General features: G+C 43.7%; 1 protein-coding gene across 3 annotated transcripts in view; it reads left to right on the top strand.

The window, feature by feature from the left end:
- Window positions 1–23,563, top strand: part of gabbr1b (gamma-aminobutyric acid (GABA) B receptor, 1b) — a 248,522-nt gene that overhangs the window by 179,744 nt on the left and 45,215 nt on the right. For all 3 annotated transcript variants that reach the window (XM_070984005.1, XM_070984003.1, XM_070984004.1), the window contains one exon: window positions 11,545–11,677. In XM_070984005.1, the coding sequence (XP_070840106.1) occupies window positions 11,545–11,677 (133 nt within the window). The remainder of the gene's footprint in view (window positions 1–11,544; window positions 11,678–23,563) is intronic.

Raw genomic sequence — 23,563 nt, 5'->3', positions numbered from 1 at the left:
AGCAAGCAACCTCTAACCGAGTTGTTCAAGAGGAGAGCAGCACTCATACCTCATCCATTGTTCCAGTCTATGTCTCCACAACAACTGAACCAGATAAGGAAGTTCTAGTGTATGCCTTACTTGATAGTCAGAGCGACACAACCTTCATCCTGAAAGATGTAGCTGAAACATTGTGTGCCAAGAAAGAGCCAGTAAAGCTTAAAGTGTCCACAATAACATCAAAAACAAAGGTGGTGAATAGCCAAAGGGTGCAAGGACTACAGGTAAGAGGCATCAGCTCTGACATTAAAATCAAACTCCCAATAACCTACACCAGAGATTACATACCAGCAAACAGATCCCACATACCCACAAGCACAACTGCAAAATCTTGACCTCACTTACAACATTTGGCAGAAGAAATGTCTCCTGAACTTAACTGTGTAGTAGGATTGTTAATCGGCTAGAATTGTCCCCAAGCCTTACTTCCCAGAGATGTCATCACAGGCAATGAAAACCAGCCATATGCACAAAGGTCTGTGTTGGGCTGGAGCATTATCGGCTACAGCAGCATTGATGTTGATTATGACCAGAAGGATGAAATCGGTGTCAGCCACCGTGTCATCATAAAGAAAGTGCTGCCAGCTACCAGACCCTCTTCTAAGCTCAAGTTTGAGGTCCATTTTGTTTATAGAACCCAAGTTAAGGAAATCACTCCGGCAGATATTCTGGAGGTCTTTGAGCCAGATTTTTCTGAGAAGTTCAGTGAAGAAGTTCTAATATCACAGGAAGATATTAAGTTCTTGGCAAAGCTGAAAAAAGGCGTCAAGCAGAAGCCAAATGGACATTACGAAATGCCATTGCCTTTCAGGGAAGAGAGGCCAAGTCTGCCAAACAACAGAGTATGTGCAGAGCATCGTCTCAGGTGTCTGGAAAAACGGCTCAAGAAAAATGACCAATATCACAAGGATTATGTGGCCTTTATGTTGGACATAATAACAAAAGATGATGCTGAAAGGGTCCCAGTGTCAGAGTTAACCAATCAGACCACATGGTATATCCCTCACCATTGGGTTTACCATGCCCAAAAACCAGGAAAGATTTGCGTGGTATTTGATTGTTCGGCTAAGTTTCGGGTACATCACTGAATGAGCATCTACTCACCGGGCTGGACCTTACAAATACACTTGTAGGTGTCTTGTGTCACTTCCACAAAGGACGAGTAGCCATCATGTGTGACATGGAGCGGATGTTCCATCAATTTCATGTTGCGCCAAGGGACCAAGATTACTGGAGGTAATGGTGGGAAAGAGGCAATATGGAAGCTCCACCATCAGTGTTCCGCATGAAGGTTCACTTGTTCGGTGCTGCATCGTCACCTGGATGCGCGAACTTTGGGCTCAAGCACCTGGCTGCAGAAGGAGAAGGCAAGTTTAATGAAGCTACAGTGAGGTTTATACAGCGCAACTTTTATGTTGATGATGGACTGACGAGTTTGGACAGTGAAGCAGAAACTATCCAGCTTGTCAGAGAGGCAAGAGACCTCTGCAACACTGGTAAGCTCCACCTACACAAATTCATCACCAACAACAAGAAGGTTCTTGACACAATACCAAAGCAAGAACGTGCTGAAGGTGCAGCAGACCTTGACATGGCCTTGGGAGAACACAAGATGGAACGGGCTCTTGGGGTCCAATGGTGCATTAGCTCAGATAAGTTCCAGTTCAGAGTGAGTGTAAAAGAACATCCCTTTACCAGAAGAGGAGTACTGTCAACAGTAGCCTCAATTTTTGATCCTCTAGGATTTGTGGCGCCTCTCATTTTGAAAGGTAAACAGATTCTACAAAGGATGTGCCAAGACAAGGTAGGATGGGATGAGCCATTTCCTGACGACCTCAGGTCGCGTTGGGAAGCATGGCTCCAAGACCTCCACAATCTGTCTTCGGTGGAGATACCACGGCATTACATACCATTGACAGCCAAGGAAGTTCAACAGTATGAACTTCACCACTTTTCCGATGCTAGAGAGAAATGGAGATAGAAGATCTACAGGAATATTTTTGGACCGATTCCAAGGTTGTCCTTGGTTACATTAATAATGATGAAAAACGATTTCATGTATTTGTAGCCAACCGGATCCAGCAGATCAAATCAAGCACAGAACCAAGTCAGTGGCAAAATGTTGCCTCAGAAGAAAACCCGGCTGACCATGCCTCTCGTGGACTCACCACAAAGGAGCTTGTACAGTCTAACTGGTTCATGGGACCTAGTTTCTTGTGGCAACAGGATCTTCCTAAGGAAGGAGAGATTAAGGTGGGAGAACTCAATGAGGATGACCCAGAAATTACAGATGTAGCGGCCTCGAAATTCCCCTAATCTCATGCTGGGGCCCTGGCGGGTCCGTGACCGGTCCCTGCTCTGCAGTAGGCGGGTTCGTGACTGTAATGAGATCCCCCGCGATGACGTCATCGGCGCGGGGCCAACTCATAACGCCCCTAAGCTCCATTTGCGGAAACTACCTGCACTCGCTCGATCAATCCACCAGGAGGAGCAGTCATTATAATTGGTTACCGTGTCAGCTTTGCTGCACATAGCCTCCACTGCTGTAAGAAAAACTGCTTGTCTAGTAGAGCACCCTGTGCAGTTTTTTAAATATAATTATGCTTAATCATCCACATTATTGTAGTGCTCGTTCACAAACTTCTTGGATCTGCTCATCTGCCCATCCTGCCTTTTCCTCCACATCTCTCTCCACCTTTGGAGAGGCTCCCAGCGCATCTCCGCGTGCCGAGTAATTTGTGCCCAGAAAATTAATCATGAATAACAGAAGTTGTGCGTCGCGTTTTTCTAACATTTTGAACTGCTAAACAGTTAAATGTTTAATACTCTGCCTGATTCGCGGAGCCACTCTGCTTTTCAGTTGGTGGGTTTCCTGTTTGTAGCGCATTTTAGATTTGCGGGTCGCTATTTGATGCGGCAACCAGCAATACACAGTTTCTGTATGTGTGTGTACTGTATATTACTGGACAGAAATCATTTACAGTGCGCTGAAGAGGGAGGGACGGGAGGATGAAATGCCAATTTCAGCCTGTGATCTGTTAATGTCTGACTGAACAACCTCACGGAAGTGATATTTTACAGTTCTACATATTTTAATCTAACGAAATTCGTTAAAACAAGTCACTTGGTGCTTTCAAAGTCATGTCATTGAGCTGAAAGGTTCCAGATTTCGTTCGCCTTCACAGGCGGCTGCGGAGCGCAGCAGACGGCTCGCACTGCGCACTGCGATGTTCAACATCATAGGCTTAATATACTGTAGTTAATTATCACTGATCTTTTTCATCACTCTGTCTGTGTGACTGTCTGTGTCCTCCTCTCTGTGTCTCTGTCTCTTTTTTCAGACTGTTCACGCAATGAATATAAACAGTAACTATTGAAAAAAGTTATAGTCGCGGGAAAACATAGCACTCAGAAGTGCACCAAGAATGCGTTTTTTTACGTCAGGCGTTGTGCACGCGTGTTTGATATTAATATTGTGCCGCTGCACCTCAAATAAATGTTTTTTTGGGAAACGGAAATGTTCAACATGACTTCATCATGTTAGACCAGGCAGACAGGTTCTTACTACAACATCAACTCTCCCTCCGCAGCCAGCGAGCCTCATCCCCTGCACGACACCTACATTCAATCATGAATAATCCTAATGGGCCAATCAGACCAATGAAAAAAAAACAATGTTGTGTGGCATAAAGGGCCAATGGGCCGAATGTTTTTATTGACCAATCAGTTAACACACACACATGAAAACGGCCAATAAACAGTGAAATCAGTATCATGACTATTTCTCAGATGATGATTTCTGTATCTGTCTAATCCGTGGCATGCAATATTTCACCCCGATTTTGGATAAAGTATAAATCCAATTGTTTCATTGCTTCATATTTTCAAGTATTTCCACAGAAAGCTGGTGGCAGACAGCACGTTATGCACGTAAATAAATAAATATAAAGGCGACTAAATTGACATTAGACATTGAAAAGTTTGTGATCCTTCTCTAGGCTGTGATATTTTGTTGATTCTTCATAATTTCCGGAGTAAAAAATGCATTCTTGATGTGCTTCTGAGTACAAAGAAGATGCACGTGATTTAAAACGCTTCACACTTAGACATCAGAAGCAAACACAGTTTTGCATCACAGAAGTTTACATTTCAGCTGTCGTGGCCAAATCTCTTGTTAACTTATTAAGCTCTTCCGCACAGTGTGACATCTATTTTAATTATTAGAGAGCTGCTCTAATGGCCACTGATAGACAGTCCATCCTATTCTATAAACTGTTGGTGGTTTGTGAACTTCACTGCATTTGTGTATTTGAAGCGATTAACTCCCGGCACATTTCAGAGCTGAGTAAACCTGTAGTTTCACTGACACATCGTGCATCATCACCACGGGCGTCATGATGTTCTCCTGTCTGTCACTCTGTCAGGCATGTGTAGTGTCGAGCCGGCCGCGTTGTTGGCTGAAAAGTCATTATTTGCATTACAGTGTATCCTTTGTTCTAACTCAATGGATGGTCGCCAGCCAAACAGGCTCCCAGCCCCCACTGTCCCACAGACTAGCTATGGCCAGTAAAATAGGTGGAGGGCTGAGGGGAGCGCGTACCTCCAGTACCTCCAGTAATTAAAAATCAATTTCAGATATTAATATTGTGTCGCTGGCTACTTTATAGACTTCACTAAATGTTTCCATTACACTTAATTACATTTATGGATAAGCCAACTTTCCCACCTCCCTCATGCATCAAAATGTATATTATCAGTCCGACCAGGAAATCTTGCGATCGCAAAAATTAGCGCATATTCAACCAATACTAATATGACTGTCTACTGGCCGCTTCCTGGTCTATTTGTGCCGAGAGCCGCGCGCCTGTTGCGGAAAACATAGGCGAGCCCTGGAATCTCCAGATGACGCGTTCTGCTCCTGCAGCTCTGTCTCTGTTCCAGCGCATGTAAAGTAAAATTAGGTCATCATTTTTGTTGATAATTATCAAAAGCAAACTCTATGTAAACAGATGGAGCCTGTTTATTCTTGGAGTCACAGGCTGTTTTGTAAAGCTACATCACTTTTATGACTCAGGAATGATTTTGTAACTTTTTTTCGAAGAAGATAACATGCAGCAAAGGGCTGAAAGAGGGAATCGAACCCGTAGCCGCTGCAGAGAGTTTCATACATGGGGTGGACGCTCTACCAACTGCGCCAAATATCCGCCACATGATTTTGTAACTTTGAGCTGATACTTCATATTCTCAACTCAAAACTTGTTTTGTTTTAAGATGGGAACTGAATCTTTTCGACTGTTTCTGTAATGTGAAGTATGATTATTATCATATAGGAAGTGATTATATACAACTTTTTTACATGAGTTTAGTTTTTTTGATCACAACAATTCATACAGTATATTGTAAGAGAAAAACTTAGGAATTTTCTGTTTGCAAATCGAAAATATGCATTAAAACAGGCTGATGGAAACACACATTTAAGACTTTTTTAAGACTTTGTGCAAGAAATATTTTTCTAAGTTGATCTAAATAATCAACGTAAAATAGTTGAGTAACTGTGACTGCGTAACTACAAATAAGCCTACTAAAGCAGATGAATGTAGTGGAGTAAAAATCTTTGCCCCTGAGATGTGTTCCTGTGAGGGACACGCCATCTCCTGGTGACACCCTGCAATTGAATGAAGAGGCGTGTTTATAGTGGATTCTGGGCACACCCCCAAGAGGAGGGGGGGACTGGTAACTGGCTGGCAGCCGGCTGGGAGCCGGCTGGGAGCCGGCTGGGAGCTGGATGGCCTCTGGCTTGGAGGGGAATTTCGAGGCTGCTGCATCTGTAAGAGAGCACAGGTTCACACAACAAAGGCAAAGCAGGAGAGGTCTCTATCAGACCGGCTTCAGAAGTTTTCAGATTGGAAGAGAGCCATAAGGGCCATAGCAAGACTAAAACATCTTGCAAAGGAAGCAAAGGGTCTTAAAACAAGATCTAGTGAAGCTACGACACTTGAAGAAAGAAAGGATGCTGAACAGTTCATAATCCGTGTAGTTCAAGAAGAAGCATTCAGTGATGAAATTAAGTCTCTTACACAAAGGAAAGAGATACCAATGGTCAAGTCAACCGAGCTGCACAAGTTGAACCCTTTTATGGATAGCCAAGATATCCTGAGGGTGGGAGGAAGACTGACACAAGCAACACTCCACCCCCATGTCAAACACCCAGCTATCCTTCCCAAAGGTCATAATGTGTCACGATTGCTGATAAAGTATTACCACGAGAAGGTGAAACATCAGGGTCGTGGAATGACCATCAATGAACTACGTTCAAGTGGAATTTGGATCCTGGGGTGTAGTAGTGAAGTGTCGTCGTTCATCTTTAAGTGCATTAAATGCTGGAAACTCAGAAGGTGTAATCAAGAACAAAAAATGGCCAACCTTCCACCAGAGAGGATGGAAGCTACCCCTCCATTTACCTATAGTGGTATGGCTTGCTTCAGACCATTTTATGTTAAAGATGGAAGGAAAGAACTAAAGAGATATGGGCTCCTATTCACCTGCATGTGCTCACGTGCCATCCACATTGAGGTATTGGATGACCTTTCCACTGATGCCTTCCCCAATGCGTTGCGCTGCTTTATTGCCATAGGGGGCAATGTAAGTCAACTACGAAGTGATCAAGGCACAAATTTTGTCAGGGCACGCAATGAATTCCAGGAATTAATGAAAGGATTAGAGCAAGAACGGGTGAAAGAGCTAGGATGTAACTTTGTCATGAACCCACCTGCTTCCAGTCACATGGGCGACGTCTGGGAGAGGCAGATTCGGACCGTGAGAAGTGTCCTCTCATCCATCCTAGACCAGTCTGCTAGAAGATTAGACAGCTCTTCATTAAGAACCTTTCTTTATGAAGTGATGGCTGTAGTGAATAGTCGACCATTGACTACGGAACATCTCAATGATCCATTGGGACCAGAACCTCTAACTCCAAATCACATATTGACAATGAAATCGTCAATCATTGCACCACCACCTGGAGAGTTTTTGAGGGAAGATCTCTATCTTCAGAAAAGATGGAAGAGGGTTCAGTTCTTGACCAATGAATTTTGGACCAGGTGGAGAAAGGAGTATTTGCTGAATCTGCAGCAAAGGAGTAAATGGAACAAGAACAGGAGAAATGCAAAGGTGAATGACATTGTCCTGTTGCAAGATGATGGCGCACCAAGAAATCAGTGGAAGTTGGCGAAGGTAATCGAAGTCTTCCAAGGAGCTGACGGAAGAGTCAGAAAACTCAAACTGTTACTTAGTGACACGACACTAGACAGTAAAGGCACTCGCACAACTAAGTTTATTTAGAGAGGTCCATACACAAAACAGTATTATTGCTTGAGGCCGAATAAGTAAGTTATCTCTTCAATGAGATTGTTCTTTGCTTGTTTGGAAGGTGTATTCATGTATACAAAATGTATTACAAGTGTAGTGTGTACTACCTTAATTTGATGTTGCATTCGTTGATAAAATGTCGGGGCACCACCTTCCTCAGCTAAGAAGGACTGCAGAAATTAACTGCTATAACGCTGATAAAATACTAACGAATGGACTAACAGTAAACCAGTCTGATAACCTGAAGTGTAAATTCTGGATACAGGGATCGTAGATATTCAGTTCAAAAGGACACCGTCTAACCAGGACTTAAATCAAAATATCATTTATTAAGCAGAATTGTGGATAATGGGTAATGTACCATGAATAATAAGACAGAAGATGTGAGGTGATATGACAGAACACACAAGAAACTTATGGCAACACAATGGTAAATAGATTGGCGATAGTGAGAGGTAGTTGAAAGGGAATAATGGGGACGCGAACGTAGAGTTAAGGGAATAAACGATTAATGGAGAGAATTTGGACAAATTGACCGTCTCTTAACCTCACGGACCAACTCTTATTAAAAACCCGCTTAGCGTGCCTACTTGATTGCTGGTGTCCCGTCGTGCTCTGCTCCGAACTAACTCGAAGACGTTCCAGGTGTTCGTCCGTGGCTCGATCTGCTTGGTGGTCTAGTGGAAGGCCCAGGCACCAAGGTGAAGAGCTGATGCTGAACGGGGCGTCTCTGAAACTGGTTCTGCGGTGTCGGTTACAGATGAGGGACTGCTCCGGATGGTTGTTAACCGGACCAAGGATCAACAGCTGGCTGCAGGGTTTGGTTCGGTTGAGTCCGTGACGGATTATTTTAGACTGATAGTACAAATTAAGAGTCTCTTCGATGGTCGGTCGAAGAAGGCTACAAAATTAGTATTACTTGCCTAAATTTACTGATGTTAAAAACAAAACGTTTGGCTAAATAGAAAGTTAACTTTAAAGCTTACGGCAAATTATAAGAATACGTCTTCTGAAGATAATTTACGCTACTCGGAATGGCTTTGAGTAGCTCGAAGACGAAAAACTTAAAGAGCAAAACGACTGTGCAAAACTTAAGACAAAGAGTAAGAAAAAGAACTCAGCTGAGAGTAACTAGACGTAGAAAGAAGAAAACAAAAGATCTACTAACTAACTAACTAACTAACTAACTCTGACTGAGTAACGCGCACTACACGCAGTTTTTAAAGGTCGCTCCGGGGCATGTCGAAAAAGCAGGCCATCGAATCACGTGAGACGGTTTGTGACGCGCGATCGCCTCAAGGAGCTGACTTAATCAATGATTCATACGAGGGGCTCATCTGCTTCTCACTATGGTCAATCACATATAATTTCAATGACAAATTTTCAATGACATTTCAACATTGTTCACAGCATGCATTAGACACTTTCTATGGTTGGGTGACAACATTAAATGATAATCATGGTACAGTTTTATCCCAACAGGTATAATGATTCAATATATAACTAATACAAAAATAAAGATACAGGAATAAGGAAGGCAGACTATATTTGCCAAAAATGATTATCACGATTACGGTTACTTATCGATAAATGTGCCAAGTCAAGCATATTCATTCTGACGGTTAGGAACTTCTGGATGGCAGTATGGTTTTACGGTGACAATTCAGACAAACTTTATAAAACAGTTAAAATCACAACTTTGTCATACTTCAGGTTAGAGATACTGGGAAAACACCAATATTATGCGTACAATGAGTCCTGTAGGGTGAAAACATCAAAAGTTAAGTTTAACATAGAAGTTTGGTTATCCTGGAGTATTGAGAAAAAGCACACAAGCATATACCACAGTTGCTTCAAGAATGTCCAATTTACAACCCATCAGCATTATCTGGTTTTTGGAGGTTCCTCTGGAGCCTGGCATTTGTCCCTCCAGACATTTTTATTGTCTTGATCTCTCTTGGGGCTATCAGGAGAGAATTAGCATTGCCATGAGAAACATAGTGAGGAGAAGGTGAGGAGAAGGCCACCTTTGATGTTGAGGTGTCTGTGTCCCTGGCTTCCCTGGAAAGAAAACATGGAGGAGATGTCTCTTGTCCAGACATCTTGTCTCTGAAATTAGCACCTTCCCTGTAAACAGTTCAAATGGTCAATAGTTCTTGTAAGTTGGGATGCTTTACAACTCCATTTCTCCTGAAGGAATGCAGAGAGGGTAAGAGAGGGTCAGTTAGAGGCCAGTTCTGCTACACAAGGTTCTATTAATACTGTCAATTTCCATTGTGAATCACACATTGTGTGATGGTGGGAGTGTAAATGCAGCCGTTTTTGAATTTATTTTGAAATACATGCTTTTATTTTGAAATAAGTAAAAAACAGGAAGTAGCGTCTGGTAGCTCCGTAAGCTTCCCACAGAGACCAAGGGCCACCTGTAGCGATGACATGTGCTAGTTCAGCTCCACCCTTTTTGTCTGTCACTCCACATTTTGTGAACTGTGAATGAAGTTATGAGGTTTCTGAAGAATAATGTATTTTGACTGTGAAGACTGCCACTGGGGAATGACTCTGCCATTGATTGAGGAGCAGGCTAAAGTGGTTAGTGTTGCTCCATGCATTCTTATCGGTATTAGCTACGGTGCTAAGCCGTGTTATTTCTTTAGTAATAAAGAATTGCAATAACTGTTTTATTTTGTCTACTTGAACATTTAGTTCTAGGGTGTTGTGCTAATAAACATCAGTGAAAGGAACTGGAGTCTCGCATCCAATCAATGGGCGGCATAACCATTGTCCAATGTGGTATAATTACAATTTAATATAGATTCCATATTTCAACAATAGTTCTGCCTCTGGGGGAATCCATAAGAAATTGATTATTCTCATTTCCAGAAGTTCAGAGAATGTTATTCCTGTACCTGCATTTGAGATCAGGAATCTGTGCCCATGGAATTCCCTGGAATTTGGCTTTATCCTTTTATCCACTTAGCACTTGGGTTAACCCTCTAACATCTGCTGGGTTAGTGTAGACAATTTATTTATGATTTAATCTCAAAAAATGCCAAACTTCTGGGGGTGATTGAGTCCTAGAATCAAGACCTTGAGCGGCAAGGCCTTGAACTTGACTATTAACATATTTATTTAATCAAAAATCCAGCACATAAGCTTATGCACAAGTTTGTACCTAAATTTTATACCATACCATACAGGCATTTCAAAATGAAGCTCACAGTCCAAACTTTAATGAATTTTGCCATAATACTGTGGGTACATATCTTCATGTTTTCTGTCAATGCCATTCTATGTCTGATATCTGGTCTAATTTGGCTAAATGAAAATATTGTGAATGTTCCAATTCCTCAACAGCCTACCTTGTGTCTATTCACGGGTCCTCACTCAGTAATAACACCAGTTTAACTTTTCGGAAAATCATATTGCCACCAAGATGAACAAAATATACTTATGGTTCTCCCCTGAGCCACCATCACTAAGACAATGGTTGAATAATTTTAGGGATATTACTTTGAGGGAAAAATTATTTGTGGTAATTCATAAAGCACGGACATCCACATTTCGACCCACACACATACTGTGTGTGTGTGTGTGTGTGTGTGTGTGCGTGTGTGTGTGTGTGTGTGTGTGTGTGTGTGTGTGTGTGTGTGTGTGTGTGTGTGTGTGTGTGTGTGTGTGTGTATACAATGAAGTGCTGGAGACAGTTAAGTGGTCTGTACCATGAACTGTTGAGGTGTCAGTTGGTATGGAAGCACTGACATTATATAAAATGTCAGTTGAAGTGTAAGACATGAAACCACTTTAATTCAACAGTAAGTTGAAGATGTTTGTTTCAGTTGACATTAAATAGATGAAAGCAAATGAGCCATCCATTAAAGTACAGGTGAACGTACCTGAATTTTCAGTTGTGTAAGATAAAAGATAATGATACATCTGAATAACTTGTTGCGTTGAGGACCAAATCTCAAAAACAATAAGTCTGCATATATATTCTAGATCCATATTTCCTGTATGAATGAGTTTTATCTTTCAGACTATACCATACTACGGTATGAGTCCTTTGTTGATGTTTGTTTCTGATTATCTACATGTTTATGGTTATTTCCATGAATGTATCTATTTCTACTTTTGGTCCAGGTACATTCAGAACTCTCAGCCATACCTCAACAACATGACAGCAGTGGGCTGCATGATGGCTTTGGCTGCTGTCTTCCCTCTGGGCATCGATGGCCTTCATGTCCACAGGAGGCAGTTCCCTGTCGTCTGCCAGGTACAATCTGAAAGTTGCTCCAAAGACTATGATATAATTCCATACTTAAAAACAGCTTAAACTGAATATTAGTTTGCCATGGGAAGTCAATTAATGTTTAATGATGACGGTTGGTCATGACAGATTACCAGTAGTAGTCTAATGAAACAATCCGAACTTAAGGTCCACTTTCCAGCTTTTGTTTTAAGCATATCACATGGCCTTCACTGGCAGTTTTTTTTTCCAGTTGTCATGAAGATAGATCTGCTGAAATGTGAACTCATATAGTTGTATGTCTGACCTGATTGTATTGAGGGAGTCACAACATCATATTTTTTCATTACCAAAAGTGTTTTTACATTCACTCCAGCCAGCACCCTGATGTAGATGCTTTGTCAAGGAGAATGGTAAACTGAGCTGTCTTCTCACATGAGTGAGGTCATGTGTAGAAGTCATGACCAGTTGTTGGTTGGATTGTTCAATGGAAAAAGGAGTTCAGATGTATAAAACTTCTTGCTTATTAAACAATTTTCATAACACAGCCAATTCTAATATTATATAAAAAAGAAAGCCCAGATACACTGTTGATATACATTTCAAGCTGTTTCCTAATCTGTTACTGTTCAATTGCCACATCCAACAGACACAGAGCAACACGAGCATTCCAGTGGAGTAGTGTTTCTGGCCACCTATGACACTCAGTTTAGTATTCACTCACTTCTTAGTATAACTCTCCACTACCTCACCCTTAAAGTGCAAATGGTTGTTTATACAACAGAGTGTTAATTAGTGAGCCTAAGAGTTGTTGGTAGGTGTACTTTTCACCTTTGGACAGAGCCAGAAGTTGTTCTCCCCTGCATTGGGCAAAATGACAAACTGTTTCTGTAGCTTTCTTGGTCTGATAGAAAAAACATGCGATCAACTTTCACAAGTTCATAACAAAAAACAATTCAGGAAAACATATATTCCACAATCTATAAAAAAAAGGAAGAAAAATACAAGTTATTCTTTTTTCTGCTACTACTAGTCTTTATACCAAGCTATACTAACCACATCCCCACCTTATGGAACACACAGGCGACAGATTGATACTGACCTTCTCATGTCACTTTTGGAAGGAAGCAAATGAGTGGCATTTATTTCCTAAAATGTTGAACTATTCCTTTAAAGAAAGTAAGAATAAATACCCGATTGAGGTCCCCAGTATCCACAATTATAATATGCCCAAAAGTATGAAGGTCTTGGATGAAACAGACCTGGAACAGCCTGCTAAGTTTTCACTGGGTCTAAAATTGTTTGTCCTGAGGGCCAATTTACTAGACCTTAAGTGCAAAGAGAGAGGATTTTGATGTCTATTAAGAATTTTGTTGGAAAATCATCCTCTGCAGGGCACGAATATACTCAGCAAATCTCATAGATATGTCTGGTGTGCAACTTGAATTGTTATTGTACTTTTTTGTGATAATTTTTCTGCTGGTACTTTCATGGATGTAGCTGTAAAGATAGCTACTTGTCTAGGAAGATGATGCCCCTATTCTCAATCCTGTCTACAAAATTCTGATTGGTAAGTTGTTTCTGCAACTGGGGCAAACAACCACCAGTGAGACAATACCAGACCTTTTTGGTTTCGTTTTTGTTTGTAGATTCCCCCCCCCCCCCCCCCCCCCCCATGTATTTGCCTCTATTGTATGTCAGGAGCCACATTTTACTTATTTCAAGTAGAAATCCACCCCAATGCCAGGTTGATAGACAAACAGTAGCCTTTGAAGCCCACAGACAGTCCAAACTTTAATGAATGTACGGTAGGCCTTGAGCTGATGTCATCCAAATCTGCAGCCTTTCTCGCCTTGATCCTGAGTTCTTTTCTCACCTGGTCTGTTGTGAGGGACATATTTGAACAGCAGTACTGCGTGCTGGAGGTTGTGAGTGCAGCAGGGAGTGCTGGACAGGGGGAGTGGCAGATGGGTGATCAAATCTAGGTGGCATAATTGGTATGTTCCCTTTGAGAACATATTATCATCATTATGGATTACTGGTCAGCACGGCGGCGCAGCAGGTAGTGCGCGTGCCTCACAGCAAAAAGGTTGCCGGTTCGATCCCCAGAGACTACATCCCCCCGGGTCTTTCTGTGTGAAGTTTACATGTTCTTCTCTCCAGGTACTCCGGCTTCCTCCCACAGACCAAAAAACATGCTCATTAGGTTAATTGCCCCTAGGTGTGAGTGTGAATGGTTGTTTGTCTTCTGTGCTGCCCTGCGATCGACTGGTGACCGGTCCAGGGTGTACCCTGCCTCTCTGTTGGGATAGGCTCCGGCCCCCCCCGCAACCCCGAAAGGGATAGGCGGTATAGAAAATGGATGGATGGATGGATTACTGGCTGTAGTTACACACACAAACCCAAAAAATAGATTGGAGACAAACAAATGCCTTCAAAATATGGCTGTGAGAATCTTTAGTTTATACCCCAGCACCATTCTGTAGTTTTAGTTGTTGTCAGCTGAGAGGGAAGAGGGGATGCAGAGTTGGAGCAAAGGGCCGTGAGAAAAAAAGACAGTATAAACTACTGATACCATCTCTTTTTATTGGGAACGTGAGATGTAGCATTCTGTGTTTACGGAGACGTGGCTTAATAAACTCACTCTGGACGCATGTGTTACTCTGCACAGATTTTAACTGCTGAGAGTGGACCCAAGAGCAATGGAGAGGGGTAAGAGGAAAGGTGGCGGCATAGTGATGTTTGTGAACAACAGATGGTGTAACCCAGGGCATATCAGTGTAAAGGAGCAACGTTGCATGAGAGACATAGAACTGCTAGCTGTTAGCATTCCGCCATATTAACCCATGAGGGAGTTCTTGCACGTCATTGCGATAAGGGTGTACATTCCCCCGTTGGCTGATGCTGCAGCAGCATGCAGGCTTCTACACATTATGGTTTCACAGCTGCAGACATCACACCCCCAGTCCCTCCTCCTCACCTCTGGTTACTTCAATCATGCTTCCCTGTCTTCCATTCTCCTCATCTTCACCCAGTATGTTAAATGCCACACCAGAGATAATTGACCATTGGACTTACTGTATGCTAACACAAAGGACGTTTACAGTTCTTCACCCATTTCCCTATTTGGCTGCTCACAACCCGATTACAGCCTGCTCCCTGTCAACATACTTTGTTAAATGAACAAGCACCAGCCATAAGGTATCTGAGGAGACCAGTATTGCACTGAGGAACTGCTTTAACACCACTGACTGACAAGTATGCAGCCCACATGGGGAGGACATTTACAGTTTAACAACCTGTATCACAGACTACATAAACTAGCCTATCAGACTCATCAGGAGGGTATTTAAACAGTGCTGTCATTCTTTATGGTTGCCAGATTGTCTATGCATCATGCCAGACTTTCCAGCGTTCCTTGCCAACCTGATCTCCAGTATTCGACCTCATCTGTTCCTGACTACTCCGCCTGTCAAATCCCTGTGTCTGCGGGTGTGTAGATCTCACCACTTTGGTGGCGTTAAAGAGCATATTCCTCCTCCGAGAGTGGTTTCGACCATGCCGAAATCTGTCAGCGATTTCCACGTTTGATCCACTCTCATCACAGTAACTCCGTCTGAGCCGGTTCTCTGCTCAGCATGGCACAGTGTTACCCCAGTTGTCCATTTCCCTGTATTCCCTGTAAATCAGCCGGCACTGCAATTGGGTCCTCCACAAGCCCGTTACACCATATGCCCTCCTTCCCCCCTGGAGCATCCCTGACACCAGCAGCACCTTCCTCACACCACTTGATCCTCCTCCACTTCACATCAATGACTACATACCCCTCCCTCACCTCACTCAACAGAAGACCCACAGTCTACATCAGTGAATATCCAGGGTTTGGACACTGAGATCATGGGCTTGTAAAAATACCTGGGTGTTCATCTCAACGTGGACTGGACAAAGACACAGATGTCCTCTATAAGAACAGCCAAAGTCAATTGTATTTGCTCATGTCCTCTGGAATGTGTAGGACACTGTTCAGAAGATTTTATGACACTTTGGAGGTATCTGCAACTTTCTACAAATTGGTCTACTGGGGCTGTGCAGCTCTGAGAGTGACAGAAAAAGACTTAGCAAACTGGTCAGGAGAGCTGGCTCTGACCTGGATTGCCCTCTGGACACCATCAAGGAGGTGGGTGTGAGGACATCAATCATGGACAACCCCTCTAACTCCCTGCATGAGATGGTGAGGGTCTTAAAGGGGACAGGAAACACTTAACAAAGTTTACAAAAATTGATGCAAGGTTTTCCACACTAAAATATTAGCCAATGCCTAACATTGTTAATAAGTTGTAAGAAAAGAAATTAACTCCCAAAGTTTATGTTGTCAAACAAGGGCGCAGCCATATTGTCTTGGCATAGAACGTGACGTCACGAGGTTGGTCGGATTGAGGTCTTTCAATACTCCACTGGTGACAACAGTGACAAAATGGAACCACAAAGAAAGAAGAACTGCAAGGGAGGTCATTTTCGTAGGCTGTAGCAATGAATTCTACAGAGTAAAAACCCAAGGCAAGACTATACATTTTCATATTTTGCCACTAAAGCGGCAATCAGTTCTCCGTCGCTGGCTAGCTGCTCTCAAACGCCAGAGTCCCCCTCTCAGTCCTGCAGCTAGGGTTTGCAGCGAGCCCTTTGTAAATGAGGACTACATTGAAGAGAAGGCTTTTGAATCAGGTGTCCTGGTGACTCATAAAACAAACAGGTTAAAGCCAGAAGCTGCTCCATCTGTGATTGATTTTTCATCTTACAGTGTAGGGTCCTCAGACCGCCCGACACAGTCCAGCGGCAGCAAAGAGGCGGCTGTGTGCCGTAAGGCAAGAGCACAACACCATGTCGTTGTGGCAGAGCAGAGAGAGACAGGTTAGCTGGTGGAGATCGCTAGTACTATGCACAACTGTCAAACTGTAGTCATACATTTAGGTCATTAAAACGGAAACTGACTGCAGTGGCTAGAGCATGCACCGTCCTGTGTGCGTGCGGTTTGCGCGCGGACGACACCATCTATTAGTAAGAACTATCGCAACACATTTTTCCACTGATGGCCGGCTTAAAAAAAATACTGTGGCATAGTTATTACATCATAACTATAATGATAATTTCACTTCATTTTCTACAATAATAAACATCAAACAATCAATTCATACAATTAATAAAACACTCATTCAAGATTCTAGATTACTTATTTTTCCCATACACATTAAAAAACAGTTAAAAACTATTTTCAATCCATGTTAAATCTCTTGCGAAATTCACAAATAGTTAGAGACCCACTCAGTCTGTGATCAGTGTACAATGCCTCATGGCCTCAACCATCACATCATCTGCAGCCACAGGATCCACATTTCCAATCTGCCGTCCACGTAGTTGATTCAACGCTGCCAAGTACACAAGTAGTAGTACCTGTAGTATCATATGAAAAAAACCCACAGGTGCGCTTCCTCATCCTAGAGGGATGAGACAAGCTAAGGTTAGCTAGCTTATGCTCTTTTTAGCTAGTAAGTTAATTTGTTTACTAATGTGGCGCTAGCAAGGTAACGCCATCCATCCATCCATTCTCTTCCGCTTATCCGGGGCCGGGTTGCGGGGGGAGCAGTCTGAGCAGGGACGCCCAGACTTCCCTCTCCCTGGACACTTCCTCCAGCTCTTCCGGGGGGATCCCGAGGCATTCCCAGGCCAGCCGAGTGACATAGTCACCCCAGCGTGTCCTGGGTCTTCCCCGGGGCCTCCTCCCGGTGGGACATGCCTGGAACACCTCCCTAGGGAGGCGTCCAGGGGGCATCCGATAGAGATGCCCGAGCCACCTCAGCGGACTCCTCTCGATGCGGAGGAGCAGCGACTCTACTCTGAGCTCCTCCCGGGTGACAGAGCTCCTCACCCTATCTCTAAGGGAGCACCCCGCCACCCTGCGGAGGAAACTCATTTCAGCCGCTTATATCGTCGTTGACCTCGTTCTTTCGGTCATGACCATAGGTGAGGGTAGGAACGTAGATTGACCGGTAAATCGAGAGCTTCGCCTTTCGGCTCAGCTCCTTCTTCACCACGACAGACCGGTACAGTGACCGCATTACTACAGGGACTGTACAGCCCTCAACAGAGGGCCTCCAACCCCATACTCCTGGAGCACCTCCCACAGAATGACGCGAGGGACACAGTCGAATGCCTTCTCCAAGTCCACAAAGCACATGTGGACTGGTTGGGCAAACTCCCATGAACCCTCAAGCACCCTGCGGAGTGTATAGAGCTGGTCCAGTGTTCCACGGCCAGGACGAAAACCGCATTGTTCCTCCTGAAACCGAGGTTCAACTATCGGCCGGATTCTCCTCTCCAGTACCCTGGAATAGACTTTCCCAGGGAGGCTGAGGAGTGTGATCCCCCGATAGTTGGAACACACCCTCCGGTCCCCCTTTTTAAAAGGAGGGACCACCACCCCAGTCTGCCAGTCCAGAGGCACTGTCCCCGTCTGCCACGCGATGCTGCAGAGGCGTGTCAACCAAGACAGTCCTACAACATCCAGAGACTTGAGGTACTCAGGGCGGATCTCATCCACCCCCGGTGCTTTGCCACCGAGGAGCTTGCGAACTGCCTCAGTGACTTCAGCCCCAGTGATGAATGAATCGACCTCCAAGTCCCCAGTCACAAAGGGATTGAGGAGATCCTCAAAATATTCCTTCCACCGCCCGACAATATCCCCAGTCGGAAGGCGGGTCCACGTCGCTCCTTCAGGCTGTGCCCGGCCGGGTCCCATGGGCAAAGACCCGGCCACCAGGCGCTAGCCTGCGAGCCCCAACCCCAGGCCTGGCTCCAGGGCGGGGCCCCGGTGACGCCAATCCGGGCGACGTACACTTCCTTGATTTAATTTCTTTCATAAGAAGCTTTTTGAGCTGCTCTTAGTCTGACCCGTCACCTAGAACCTGTTTGCCTTGGGAGACCCTACCAGGGGCATTAAACCCCGGACAACATAGCCTCTAGGATCATTCGGGTACTCAAACTCCTCCACCACGATAAGGTGGCAGTTCAAGGAGGAGAAGGTAACGCCACAATAAACCTAACGTTACCACATTGGTAAACTTACTGGTGTGACATTAGCCAGCCGGTTCACTAGCTAGTTAGTGTGTGGCATTACGCTACATGAGTTCGCTGAGGCATTACGGCTACACAAGTAAACTAACTCTTCTTCTGGCTCTCAACGAAGACAGACGCTTTTTCTCTCGCTCCCTCCCTGCCCTTATCTGCCCTGCTGCTGCTCTTTGTCTTGTGCTGTCTGTGTCTGATCTATTGGAGCCTCTCTCTGCATTCTCTCCAAAAACCTAAAATCATGGATTTGATTAGCTGGTCTCTCAATGCAATCGACCAAATTTTCTCAACAAAGAGACTGGGTCAAGGTGAGCCCTCCTGCCCTGATGGAACATTTGCAGCAGGATACACGATGGACTCCTGGGAGAGGTGGAGAATCGTGTGCCTGTCGATCCTTTCCATTGAGGATGTTGAAGATGTCTACACATTTGGATTTATGATAACAGGCTTTCTGCTGGCTGGAGTTTGCAGCTTCCTGATTTATCGCAAAGTTCGGAAGTTGATGGCAGGACACTTGGCTACCAAGAGGCTGCCCATCATGGTTGAGGGAATGTGCAGGGCTGTCAACACTCAGACTCAAGCAACAAGTGAGACTGGTCGCAAACTGGATGCAATTCTTGATCAAAATTGCAGGCTGGATGCGAATTCTGAACTCCTTCACAGGGTGGATGCCAACCAAAGTTGTCAGCTCGGCTCGGATCAAATTGACCACCGAATTTGGATATATTTGAATTACAGCCACCGGGAGACCACACACACACACACACACACACACCCTCACCCGCTCCCACATGTGCAAGTCTTGAGTTGCACATGTGCAGGAAATCCCCCCCCCCCCCCCCCCGATATACACAGCAAAGTTTGGGAGTGACACTTTCACTTACTTATAGCCAAACTATCTCCCATTGTTACTAAGTCATTCTTGTTTATTAATGATGATATTATGTGTGTTTTTAAATATGTCTATTGGCTTCACTGGTATGTTAAGCTGAATATTCTGTTTAATATACTGTATCTGTTTAACACATTCTCACTCTCACCTCCACATACAGACACTTGGTCAGGACCCCTTGGAGTCAGTTTTTAAGGAACTGGATAACACTTTAGCATCATTTTTAACATGCAGTGCTCCAAGGGCAAAGTATGCAACATCCAGTTAGCAACTTATGGTTAAGGTACAGACTTTCAAATTAAGCTTGTTGAAGGCAACAATAAACATCTGGTTAACACTGTGAAACAGCTGCACTTTGGTTAGGTTTAGGCTCCAGAAACTACTTGGTTAGGATTAGGAAAAGATAAGAACAAAAATAAGTTTGTTAGTTTTGTCAAATTTTTACATACATTAATTTACTCGTTATTTTACTAAACTTACAGCAGAAATCAACCTTCACTTTTGGTTTCACACGGGGCATGAACCACAGTCTGCTGGTTGAAGGTCCCGTGCTTGACCCATCCAACGACCAAACCCCAACCCCAACCCCCACCCCAACCCCAACCCCCTGCATATGTTGACTGTTATTGATCTTTATACCACATCATTTGATGCATTCAGACTGTCTACATAAGTCTATTGGACTACACTTCACTTTGAAAAATGACAGAAGTGATGCACCCAGTGCTTCAAAAAGTGACGCCATGGGTTCCTGTCCAAACATACAAATGTGACAAGTTGGGAATGAGAACCGGTTGTTCTGTACTCTTCACAACATGAACTCAATCAACTGAGTTCTGAACAGCTTTTGTTTTAATGTTTAAATTCAAGTGACAAAGAGCGGCCATCATAATTGTGGATGGGTCTAGTGGGTCCAACTAATCATCAGACTTTGACACAAGAGACGACCATGCTATTCTCATATTCTACAGACAATCAACATTGGTTTCTTTTAAGCATGACCGCGACCGTTCCTGAACCTCATCCAAATGGTTGTTGTTTTAACCATGACAACCAAGGTCCTGTAACCTTAACAAAGTAATGATTTTACCCAGCCAGGATTTTTCCTTAACTTAAACCAAGCAGTTTTTTGGGCTTAAACTTAACCAAACCTTAACCATAATGTTGTCAGATCAGTATTTTTGCAACTATGATTTGTAGCAGTTTTTAAAGACACATACAAACAATGTCATCTTGCCAACAGGGCGCTGGATCAGAAAACACAAATGTTTTTCAACTGTGCTGGAGGGCAATTCAAACAATGTATTTTGCTGTGTAATTTGGAGGAATCTTTGGTAAAAAACAAAAAACAAAAAAGATGCTGTGGCAACTGTGCCTAGAGACACATGCAATGGGAACAAAACTGAAGCAAAACATAGACTACCAAAAAAGTGTGTGACAGTGTTAGAAATTCCCATCTCGTTAAGAAACAGCCAATAATAAGTCATTCCCACTGCTTAATGACAAACATGAATTTTGCCCCTGAGGAAATAGATAAATAGAAAAGGAAAGGAAATAGATTTCAATATAACTAAACTCAATAACTAAAATAAAATAATAGTCATCCTTTAAAGTGTTCCACTTCAAACACTATCACAGTAGCATTGGAAATGTTTGCTGGTTCAGTGCAACAATACAGACTGCACCACACCAACATGACTGAAGGAAAAATGAAGGAACCTCCTGATTATCAATTTAATGATTTAGAGTTCAAAAGGAGTCTAGTATATCAAGGTGAATCTGGAGCAGGATTGGACCATCGCTTTCAAGAGGAAGGTGGAGACTATCCAGGTTATCATTGTAATCAAAGAGGATATAACAAAAGATGCCACCGATTAGCAGACTGTCAGCCACAGAGAGGGAGCTGATAAGTGAAATTCTCCAGCCTAGTCTTTGGTTGGAATGAAATCTGCAGGCTCTTGGCCCATCATTGGCATATAGCTGCCCATCCCTGCCACAGTGTAACTGAAATGAAATTTCCCCTCTGGGGGACTAATGAAGGCTTTCTGATTCTAATTCTGATAACTAGCCAGTGAGCTGGCTGGCTAATGACACGCTAGCAGGTTTACAATTGTGGCACTCAAGTAACTTAGTATGATTAACCTGTAATTTTGATGAGGACATTAGCCAGTGAACTATAATGCTGGCTAGGGCACATTGTATTCTGGACATAATGATCTTTCAATCAGTCGAGCCTTTCCAGCCTAGCAACTAACGTTACCGTTAAATTACCTGCTGTTAATGGGGCGCACCAGGGTATCGGCACGGAAATCTTTCAATAAAAGCATGTCCACTTCCAACACCTCCCTCACCTCCCTGCAGAAACCATCAGCTGCTCTTCCTCCAAAACAACCTGTAGCTATGTTTGAGGTGTTTGTCTCCTCAGTGGCTCAAAGGCGTATGCCATCAGGTGTGATGGCTTCGCTTCGAAATTCCGCTCAATTTCGTCCTCTTCCATTCTTTCTTCGTACTGCCATGCTAGCTATGTATCCAACCTGATCCAACCGACCAACCTCGTGACATAGCTAATGACGCAACAACATGGCGGCGCACTATTGCTGAAGCAGTTCATAGCACGAAAAAAAAACCTCTTCTAATTTTATGTAAAAGCACTTTCCATCTTAAAAAAAAAAATCACAGACGTATTCCCTCACACTTAATTCTGTGTGAAATAAATAAGAATTGGAGTGTTTCATGTCCTCTTGAAGCAGCTCCTTCAGCAACAGACTGCTGCTGTTAAGGCTGAATAGCCGAAAAGTATTAGGACCCAGAGATGCAGACCAGAGACAGGAATTGTGTAAAACCAAGGGCGAATTTATTAATAAAAAAAGGGAAACAGAAAACGTGCTCAACGAGCGGATGATAAACAAACAAAAGACGCACTCAAACGGAGTGGATGAACAGAAGGAGCACCGACGAAGCGGGTATAACACGAGGCACGCGTGGAAGCGCCAGGCAGACACTGAAACAAAGAAAAACACAGCACACTTAGTGGCTGGAAAACAATGGACAAAAAATTACAAATCTCTGAGCAAGAGAGGGAGACAAAAAGACTTGTACTTACGAACCAAACGACCAGACACCGACATGGAGTATGAGGATAATCCGGCAAAGAGGAGAGGTCTGCATGCTTCTTAAATACTCCACACAATGAGGAAGTGTGCTTCCAAGGTGAGTGCAGGGGGCGGAGCTGGCTGCAGGTAAGGGGATGCCCAGCCACGCCAACAGGGGTGAACAGACAGACACAAACACAGGGAAAAAGGGCAGAGGAGACACACAGGGGGTGCTTTTCATTACGTTGAATTGTGCCTCCATGTCTCCTCTCTCCTTCGTCGACCCGGAAGTCGTTTCCCCTCTGCCATGATGAAGGATCTTCCAATTGCTTAAATGCACCTGAAGGAGACGAGGAGCGAGGAGAGAGGAGGCTTCTAAAGGAGATCAGAGTGAGGATACACCGGTGTAGCCTACGCGGAAGTCTTTTATTATTTAAGGGGCATGTCGTATGTGGCACACGTTTGAATCATGGCGGGAGCAGGTCTTCACAAATGTAATCTTGATTCTTGTGTCAACTGTGTCCTTTTAACAATTGTATCTGTCACCAAGAAATTAATGAAAATTCTTGGTATATTACGGTTTTTTAAGGCAAGGCTATAAGGCTGTTGGTTTAATCTACCACACACCCGTCCTCTGTTACGCCTCTAACGGCATATAATTGAAACCTCATCAATAGCAATCAGGAGTAGAACAGTCTGACTGCAGATCTGACCATAATATCACGTTTTACAGCTTTTACAGCTGTGCAAACGTCATCAGTAATTGACGTCGCTTCGGACTGACGCTGTGGAGCGAGGATTTTTCAT

The sequence above is a fragment of the Chaetodon trifascialis genome, chromosome 17 (genome assembly GCF_039877785.1).
Source record: "Chaetodon trifascialis isolate fChaTrf1 chromosome 17, fChaTrf1.hap1, whole genome shotgun sequence".
Lineage (NCBI taxonomy): Eukaryota > Metazoa > Chordata > Actinopteri > Chaetodontiformes > Chaetodontidae > Chaetodon > Chaetodon trifascialis.
The sequence above is the reverse complement of the archived record's forward strand: the minus strand, read 5'-3'. Positions and strand labels throughout refer to the sequence as shown.